General features: G+C 40.3%; 1 protein-coding gene across 1 annotated transcript; it reads right to left on the minus strand.

Annotated features, from left to right (window-relative positions):
• Window positions 1-274: 274 nt before the first annotated feature.
• Window positions 275-8,847, minus strand: LOC141010995 (RING finger protein 145). Its single transcript, XM_073484183.1, has 11 exons — window positions 8,570-8,847; window positions 8,104-8,354; window positions 7,259-7,367; window positions 6,449-6,540; window positions 5,627-5,868; window positions 5,254-5,429; window positions 5,021-5,161; window positions 3,841-4,023; window positions 3,554-3,701; window positions 2,986-3,342; window positions 275-1,644 (listed from the first exon to the last, which is right to left on the minus strand). Exons 2-11 carry the CDS (start codon window positions 8,270-8,272, stop codon window positions 793-795), a joined length of 2,469 nt encoding a protein of 822 aa, XP_073340284.1. The 5' UTR covers window positions 8,273-8,354; window positions 8,570-8,847; the 3' UTR covers window positions 275-792.
• Window positions 8,848-10,139: the final 1,292 nt, after the last annotated feature.

A 10,139-nucleotide genomic window follows, 5' to 3' on the forward strand; every position in this document is an offset into this window, starting at 1 on the left:
GATAGTACAAAGAAACCGCTTTGTATGCGACAACAAGTTTTGTCACATTGTTCTTAGCATTCATCGATGATTAATGATATTTTACTGTTGATGATTGTGAAATTATTCAGTGACAAGTCAACATGTGAGCCAAAAAATGTAATCTGGCGTCTTATCTCGAGGCTACAGAGGTAATGTTCTGTTTAGACTTCAGAGATGTGGCACACAATGACAACGTCACCGTGCACCTGCCACGGTTTTATTAATTTATATAAAAACTACAGAAAAAAAAATGTTCACAGCAGTTATTTAATACTGGGGGGACAGAGAACCTTTGCAGTACAAAAGGCTGACTCATGAATAACAAAGACAACTGCTGAAGCTTTTCCTTTTTTCCACGCCGTTTTCACAAAAATGCTAAACAAGAGAACGACCAGGACACTGGAAAAAATTAAATGAAAATAAATCAAACGTCACCTAATTCTCTGAGTAAACATCTTTACTTGAAACCTGCTAGAATTAGGTGAATATTGATGCAACATAATTGCTTTATAGTTACACATAATTTCTATGAATTATATATATTTTTTTACAATTTCTTTACAGTTGTACAATAAGTGTCATTTAACACAATTTAGTCTTAATATTCAATCCAGATGCTCGTTATTTGCTCACTGAAGCACATTCAGTACACTGTCTGGTTAAAGATACAATTATTTTCTATTGGTTCACAGAGAGAAGGCAAATGTGCTTTATTCCCCAGTATGGAGGATTTACCCTTTTTTACTCCTTCAAGGCACTGATGCAGGGCAGTCAGTCACTGTTGTCACTGGAGGACAGCCGGCGGATCTGCCGGACAGCGTCAGCCTCTTCGAGCCCGTCAAGGTCCGAGTCTGAATATGTGCCGTTACCTTTATGAATCTGAGGGTCATCATTGAAGTCTAAGAGTTCTGAGTTACATGATTTGAAAGATGTTTGGCTATCAAGACTGAAGCCAGATGCGTCAAGATTTGTATTAGTATTGTTTGATTCAGGTGAATCAAGGCTGTTCCATGATTTAGGATTCTTGTCACCATTTTGTGGCACTCTAGGACAGGAAGTAACATTATATTCTGCTCCGTTAGAGTCAGATTGGTTCTCCACTGTGTTCTCATTCACAGCGTTAAGAGTCGATGGCAGAGGAGGGTCTTTTCCACTCTCCTCACCTTGAACGCAAGGAGAAAAAGTTTTACTAGAAACGCCCCCTAAAGAGGAGCCCGACACTGGGCTGACAAATCCAACAAAATCTCCACTGGAGCTGAAGCGAAGACCTTCAGCAGCTTCCCCGTCAGCTTTATCTTCTCTCCCGCGATCTCCATCCGCAAAGCTTCCCGTCTGATCCTGCTGCTCGCTGGGATCAGGAGTAACAGCCTCGCTCTCGCTCTGTGCCTCTTGGGACGTGTCGTTGTCCTGGTTCTGATCTCCCTCTTGTGCAGCCGGATCTGGCCCTGCATCTCTCTGAGTTGGAGCTTCCGGAGCGTCGCCTGAAGCCTGGCTCTGACCCGGCGGTGTGGGTCGGACCGTTTGGTGGCACATGGGGCAGGTCTCCTGCACGTACAGCCACTTGCGTAGGCAGTTGCCATGGAAGAAATGTCCGCAGTATGTGATCACAGCAGAGCTCATTTCCTGTAAGGAGAGACAGATTATCTGATTAGATTTCTTCACCTGTAGACGAGTACTTGGCTTAATGTAGTACTACAAGAAGAAGTAACACATCTAGATACTATATCTATATACCAGAATGTTTTTTACACAATTAAAGAAATATCTTCATCTATAACGTTTGCCGGATTAATAAGAAGGCCCAAATAGTAAACAATTTGTTGTAGACAGCGTTTCACAAAGTTTATAAAGTTTCTCTTCACTCCACAACTCTTAAAAACACGTAATTTCTAAGGGAGTCTGGAGATATCACAGTCACTAGTTTAATGATTTGTCAAAACAGACAAACAAACAACTGCTGCAAACATAGACAGGTTATGAGTGCCAAAACACGTACTCTAGTTTGCATTAGAGTAAACCACATGGAAATCAGACATGTAATGGATTCTGCCAGTTATTGTGGCTGCTTCTTCTTCTTGTTTTGCAGAGGACGTCAGTTGCGTAGGCGGTTCTTCAATGTGGCCCAGAACACATGTGCGTACACATTGCTAAAAGACTGTGGTCACAAGTGGCCCAGGCCTCCACTGAATGTGGTCTGAGTGATCAGAACTCAGATGTTGTTTTCTCACCTCTCAGGTTGTTTCTGTGCTGCTGTAACATCTGAATCTCCCCACTTAAGTCTTATACTATCTTACCTTTTTCTTTAAAAAAAAAAAGATGATTTAAAAACTCCTGAACCAGCAAATAAATAACATCTTCTCTGCAATTGCTTTCTGTTATATCATCAAGGTTTTCTGTAGCTGCTCCCTAGTCATCATGTCAAGGGTGCGAAAAAAAACAAATTAACCAGTTTTTTAAAAAAAACATTTTTGGCTGAGGGCCAAAGATTGTACCTAAACAGTGCAACAAGAGGTGGAGCTAAACTGGAAAAACAGGAACAACATGCCTCAAAGCAGTGGTTCTCAAACCTTACCTGGCGTGACACACTCTTCAGAAGCTAACAAAGTTCACCCCCCCAGCCCACAAATATTATGACTCTCTAACGATGATAGGGAAGGAACTAATAAAAAAGTATCCAAGTTGAACTTTCGTGACATAAAGGTTAGCACGATGATACCAGCAAACTCTTGTTTATTGTCCCTACATGATCAGATTCATTCAACTTAGCTTCCCTCCATATTTGTCTCCTGTTCAACCACACCTTCCCTGTAAAAGCTCTATGCCAAGCCAGTCCCACTGTCTGAAAGATACATGCGATGTTAAGCAATATACAGTATATACACAGCAGTCTCTTCCTACACTTAAACACACCGCAGAAGCCCTCTGATGACCTGCCTATGACGACACAGTCACAGTGTGACTAACCTGGAAGCAGATGGAGCAGACGTCGTTGTGTTCCTGCAGCTGTTGTGCTGTGGCTCTGGGGAGGGAGTTAATCTTCTTTGCTGCTTCCTGTCTGAGCAGGAAGCTCCTCCAGCCAGACTGAGCTCGGAGCCAAACGTTGAAGTATGAGTGGATGATGATGACAGAGGCGCCCATCCAGCTCCACTCCCCAAACAGTGACTCCCAGGTGCCGTACGCGACTACGCAGAGCGCCACCACGAACTCCAGCACCCTGCTGACGGCGTTCACCCAGTAGATCACTTCGTCCAGGCTCTCGATCGGGTCCCGACGAAACAGCTCCACCATGAAGAGGGAGTAGATGAGCATAGTGCCAGTAACCTGAAAGAAATAGTAAACATTTATATTCAGAATATTATTTTTCTTTTTGTTATCTTTTGTTTATGCAATTATAACAGTTTTTATATTATTCTAACAGCATTTGTCTGTGTTTTATTCCTTCAACTTATAACACATGTGTTACAAAGAGTAATCCAGCTTCCTTTCTTCAACATTTCACAGGAAGTCATATAAGGTCACTCGCTCTTCCTACCTGAAGGGAAGTCAACATGCAGCTGGACACCAGTATAAGAAGCCAGAAGTCCATGTGGAAGAACTGGGAGATTTTATAAGCCATGAAAACTGGGAAAACCAGCAGAAGCAGACACATGCTGAGGCCACGGAAGTGTTTCCACACACTCCTGGAAGCACAGAAGAAACAGAAAAGAAGAGAATGAAGCAAAAAGAGAACTTTTGAACATGAAGCATCTAACTTTTTCACTCAGTAAGCTTCACTTGTATTTCTCCCTAAGAGGTGAAATTCACTGTTGTGGCTGTTACCTGTTGCGCGATGCACCCAGAGCCAGAATAACTGGATCTGTTATCTCGATCATTGACTGCAGGGTTGAAGTCACCACGATGAAGAGGATGATGCTGAGGAGGAAGGTGCGCTGCAGTGCCTGCATGTCTAACAGGCCGGTCTGAAGAGCGAGGAGGAGAAGTGTGACGCCCTCAGTTACACCTCTGCGGACAAGTGGGGTAAAGGTTAAGTCATAACAGAGCAGAAGAATTAAATGATATTTAATTGCCATCCTAACGATTAAAGACAGTAATGCTGCCTTGAGTGTTTGTGAGGAGCATAAAGGGGGAGAATTTTCTGCGGTTTTTGTTTGTTTTGTTTATTCCAAGCTTTATTTGGGGAAGGGAATTTTCCAGTTGACTTTTTCCTGAGCGCAGTGACATGACTTTATTCTTGGAAATCACCCGAAATGTTTGTTACCTCTATGTGACTTAGGCAGGGGGCGCCCTCCAGTGGGAACAAATATGATCAAAAAGAAGTTATAATCTCAAACATTCTACACAAAGACTATAAAACACTTATACTGAAGAAGCTAAACTGACATAAACATACTTCAAGTGTCTGTAATAGATTGTGTTATGTATTCTATAACAACATGAAAGAAGTTGTTTGAATGGATGAACCTACAGAGAATAATCACACAAATTTGCAGCCCTCTTTGACTTTGCTGAGCTTTATGTTTTCAGCTTATTATTTATTGCAACTTTACTGTTTTGGTTCACTCTCATCGCTCTCATAGTGTTGTTTTAAGCCTCAGCAGGCAGCTTTGTTAATCAAAAAAGCTCTAAAAACCCACTGTACACTACCTGCTCAGCACCAAAGAGCAGTAAGACACATTAGGAAATGAACTAGTGAACAGAGAGGAGGATTTACTTGCTAAACAGCAACATATATCCCTCAGGAGTCGGTAGAGCCCAAAAACAGAGCTACAAAAGTGAATATTGCACCCACATTCACCAGGCGGACAGAAACACAACTCCAAATGAACAATGATGTTGCTCAGTAACTGCTGAATGCGGATATAGGAAATTGTTTGCTAACAAGTTCAATATATCAGCTTAATAAATGGCTAGAAGAAAATCTCTTACCGAAGGATTTTTGTGGAAAATGGGCAAAAAGGGGTTAATTGGTGAGAGTACAAAACTGGAGACAACATCTCACCTGTGCATGACGTTCTCATTCTGAACAGCTGCATAACCTCCCAGGTAGAACTTGCATAGGTTGAGCAGTCCAAGAGCGAGATAGGACACCACGAAGGTCAGACCCAGAAGAGAGTACGGAGTGGCACAACATTCAGAGACACTGTAGGGTTTGAAAAACGAAGAAAACACCAAATTATAAAGAAAATATGTAACAAAGGAATAATGTGCATCATCCACAGAATGACATCACACCTTGTGAGCAGGAAGAACATGATTCCCTGATGGCCTGCTGAGGCGTTGCCAGACATGGCATCCGAGCACAGCTGGACGATGAACAGCACAAACCAGAAGACACTGAAGAGCACTGGGACGGCAAACTGGTTCCACAGAGAGATTCCCACAGCCAGAAGTCTGTACAGCTCGATCACCTGAGGGACAGCACAACCAGGGATGAGTTAAGGAGTGTAAAATCAGACCCAATCAAACAAAAACAATTACAGATAAGAGGTAGAGAAGCGTGAGCCCACAGCATATTTTTAAACAAACTAAAGCATCGAAAACCTCTTCAGACAAACAGGATTCATTATAAAAAAGAAAAGAAAAAAGAATTTCAGAATAAGAGCACCTCCAGCTGCAGCAGCTCTGAGTAGGCAGCCCTTACGAGACGATATGGCAGAAAGAGATGTGAGAGGAGGAATACGGTGATTCCTGCTCCAGTCAGTCCCATGGAGAATGTGTTGACTGTTAACAGGGTGGCGTGGGGAGCAGCGCAGAGTCTGGCCAGCAGGGGGAGCATGTGAGCAGAAAACAACCACACCTTTCTGGTCTTCATCAGGAAGGCACACAGCGTGCTGAGAATAATCTGACCTGAACAGAAAACAACATTGCATTGATACAACTGTATGAATTACTAGAGACACTGATCTTTAAGCTGGAATTTATTTGGTTTTCTGTCAGAGGAGTAAAGAAACCAGAAAATGTTCAAATTTAAGAAGCTGGAATCAGAGAATTTCAATCGATTATTAGAATAGCTGGTGATTAATTTAATAGTTGAAAACGAATGAATTATTCAATTAATCATCTACGCACTGAGAAGCTTAAGTTTCTGAAGATACCAAAAAATGATTGGTTACATTTCAAGGAAATGTGTATGAAATGATGCACAAGACATCTACAATATTACCATTGATGGAAGGGTGGAGCCATAAAACTTGGAGACATGTAATTTTCTAGTGGAAAAAGCTAATACAGAATATCAATCACTGTCAGACACATAAATAAAATGACTGATGATGACGATTTTCCAACCATAAAGCTTGGAAAACTGTATGTTAACAGGCCAAATTGCAGCATATTTATAGTGAAGCCCTAGGAAAACAAAATAGTCTATGAATATGAACCTAAATGACTTTAAACCATGTATTTAAAGTTTGGTTTCAGGACTCACTAGTCATTGCAGAGACAAATCTATTGAAGGCCAGAGAATCAAGGTACACTGCTCCTTCATAACCGTACTGCAGCTCCTCACGAACATAATCCCTGTAAAATGAACAGAAATAAAACAGGTTTTATAATGTTTTGTGCAGTGTTTGTTGTTTGTTTATAGCAGACAGACGTCATAAAAAAAAAAACACAGCAACACACAACTTCTTGAGGCTGCATTTTGCAAATTTTAGATTGTTTTTTAGGACTTTGTATCCATCCCCAGAGTAACCAGCAGGATTTATTATGAAATATATTTTCTTAAATTAATAAATAAAAGAAATTAAAACAGGATTTATTATGAAATATATTTTCTTAAATTAATAAATAAAAGAAATTAAAACAATTCCAGACATGACAGAAAAAGGTAAAATCTACAGAATTATTTCTCAGTTTATTTTAAATTTTTAGCTAATTATTTGTTTATTTATTTCTGTTCAGATTTTATCTGGTTTGGTCTTTTTATAGTAACAAGCCTGAAGCCTTTAAAAGAAAACCACAGGCTGTTCTCAAGTTGCAAGACAGATTACAAAGCGGGTAAGCAGTAAACAACAGTGGCCTGAACACATGATACACTTCTCTGTCTCCTAAAATTAAATATCAGGCTGAAGGATACTGGATACACAGAAGGAGGGAGGGGAACTCTGACTGCAGCCAAGCTTTGTCAGGAGAGAAAACTGATCTAGGTACAATAAATCTAGCAGTCTGGGAAGTAGTAGTAGTAGTAGTAGTAGTAGTAGTAGTAGTAGAAGGAGGAGGAGGAAGTGGCTCTCACTTGGAAATCTGATGCCCCATGTAGAGCAGAAGGGCAGCGAGGATATGGAGGTAGAGCGTCACAATGTGCCTCAGTGGCAGAACCAAAACCACCACATTTATCAGATGACCTGAAGGCAGAAAGGAAATGTTTATGTTTCCTGTGATGGAAGAAGACAAGATCATTGAAAAATAGGAAATACGCGCTAGAAAGGCTCACAAGGTGGATTCATATCGAGCTCTGTCATCTGATCTGCGGTAGTTTGCAGATTTTAATGTCAACCTTACTTTATTTATGCTGCCAAAACACTGAAATTACACAACTACACTGTGTTCAACTGTTGTTTAAGGTCATGGCTAGAGCTTCAACTAAAAATTGTCAGAAAATAGTTAATATATCCCTTTTAGTATTTCCGGCAGCCCAATGTGACGCCTTTATATATATTGTTTTGTCCAAACAAAAGTCAAAAATCTCAAAGATATTTAGGAGGGATCTTCCTGAATTTTTTTCTTGGAACTGTGAAGTAAACTGGGGTCAAATTCCTTTTATGTGTTCACTTACGTCACCAATAAAGCTGATTGTGATCATGGTTTCGCAGTGAATTCTGACTAATGTCTGCCTTCTCTGGTTGGCAGTGTGTAGAGCTTAACTGAAAGCAGCAATGTTATGTGTCTTAGGCTTTCACAAGACAAATTCATTTAGAAAATACTTAATACAAATTGCATTGCAGCCTTTAGACAGACAGTGGCTTTGTTGTTGAGGAGGAATCATTATTAAATCAGCGTCTGAAAACTAACTGCACAGGGAAACACACTGTCAAAACACACTACTGCATATGGGTAATATTTTACCACATGCATACTTACCAACGTAGTACATGTTCCAGATGACATACTTGTATTTAAAGAGCATGTCTTCATTTTTGGCCTTGAGGTGATCCGTCAAACCTTCAATGTCACATTTATACAGCAGGTCCAGCACCAGTATGCTCGGCACCCTGAGGGCAACGTTGGCCAACTCTTCCAGTCGAGGCATCTTTGAAACCAGCTGTTTATTGAGCTTGTGTGTCACATGCTGTTAGCTAACCCTTTCACTGCTTTGCTCGTCTTCTTGTCATCTGGAAAACACAAAAAAAATACCTCAAGTTAGGCTCCTGAGAAGCACGCGAGGACTCCTCTAAGAGCAACCAGGCCGTCATTTTTCTGCTTTAGCGTCAAATTCAAGCCATGAATCAACTCTAGAGAAGTGCAGCAGTGAGATTGTAATCTCAGATATCACAGTGGTAAAGCTTTCTGTAAGCTGGTGTGTGTAAAGTGGCAGTGGTTCACTTACTTTGCACGGTGACAGACATCACAGCCGAACAGCCATTTGCTAGCTAGTTCCTGCTGCTGATTGTTAGCTTTCACAGCGACCAGCAACATGTTTTTACAGCACCGCGAGACAAATATTTAATTTATTCTGTAACTGCCGCTTGCCAGAGATAGTTAGATGTAGCCGCCATGGAGAAAAGTTAAATTAAATGGCTCAAATTAAGCGATATCTGGGTGAGTAAAGACACTTCAGATGCAGTGTTATGATTCCGCTCGCTTGCGTGGCCATTTCCCGTGTACACGTCACGGAGAAATGCACCAATCAGGTTCAGGTTCTTCTTCTTCTACGGTCATCAGGTTCAGGCATTCTCGATTTCAAAATAAAAGCTAGTACTGGTGCTACTTTTGTTATACTGCACTTTTTAGCAACATGGTGCAACTTAGACCATCTTAGTTGCCATTTTTGTAAACAATTGAATTAAAAGTATCATAAATTAACATTCCTTGTGTTTTTCTAGTCAGAAATTATATATTCTTATTATTCCTTTGCAGCACAGTGGGGTCCCAAGATGAAGTTGAACAACAAGATGATTAACTCACAGAACTTTATGTAGTTTTTGTACATTTTCACTGCAATAAAATTTGGAAACCACTGGTCTGATATAGTAATGATACATGTGCTATGTCACAAAATGCTGCAAACTGGAGCCACAACCATCAGTGTTATTTTCTGGACCAGTTTCATAACTTCACACATTGGACAAACAATTTCATATAAATCATTTCTTTCCTTATAACTTTTGTGATTAGATTTTCAATGGATACAGGAGAAAAAAAGATATTCCTCAACCTGTCTCAAGCATGAGACGTAATGAAAGACATAATGTTTCACAGAAAAATCCAAATTTATGCATCCATCATCTTGTATCTGAATTTACAGAAGGTTTCAGACCTTGTTTTTGACATGTGGCATATCTGGACATTTGTTGTATTTGTGTCTTTCCTACCATCGTCCATCTGTTGTCAGCATTTGTTTGTTTTCTCTCTGTCCCGAAAGCACTGCACGGCTGTCGTCTCCACACAGACTCTCCCAAATAGAATTTCATCCTGTCTACCCAAACAAACAAACTATAAAGTTAGATTCCCAGAACGAGCAGTCAAAATCACAATGTTGTTCTCATTACTGGCTTGTTAGGATAATGACATTTTGCTATAAAGTGTAGATGTTAAACGTTTTATTCTCAGAGAAAGAGATGACTAATATAAAGAAAGTGAATTTCCTGAGTGTGTGGGTGAGAGCCTGCATGGCTCTCATCTTTGTATCTGCATCTAGAAAGGAAATGTTACTCATGTCAGGTTGTTTTCAGTTGATTTCACAAAGATATCATCTCTCTCTTACTTCAGGCACTTCTTACCTCCTTCAGATGATCAAGAAGATATAATGGCCTTAGTAAAGGATCGATGCTCTTGGAAACAAAACAGACCCATTCTGTATTTACAGATATATGATAGATGTACAAGAGCTAATATCTTTGACATTAACAAACTACATAAGAGCGTAAGTGTACAACATTATGAGGTGTTTACACTCT

This window comes from Pagrus major, chromosome 16, assembly GCF_040436345.1.
Source record: "Pagrus major chromosome 16, Pma_NU_1.0".
In the NCBI taxonomy this organism is placed as follows: Eukaryota; Metazoa; Chordata; class Actinopteri; order Spariformes; family Sparidae; genus Pagrus; species Pagrus major.

Bases quoted from the DNA above. Each gene is read 5' to 3' on its own strand.
- LOC141010995 (XM_073484183.1), bottom strand. From the start codon at position 8,272: ATGCCTCGACTGGAAGAGTTGGCCAACGTTGCCCTCAGGGTGCCGAGC. The intron at 5,869-6,448 runs GTGAGTCCTGAA...TTTTCTGTTCAG, and splicing joins ATTTGTCTCTGCAATGACTA to GTCAGATTATTCTCAGCACG. The intron at 5,162-5,253 runs GTGTGATGTCAT...CAAACCCTACAG, and splicing joins ATGTTCTTCCTGCTCACAAG to TGTCTCTGAATGTTGTGCCA.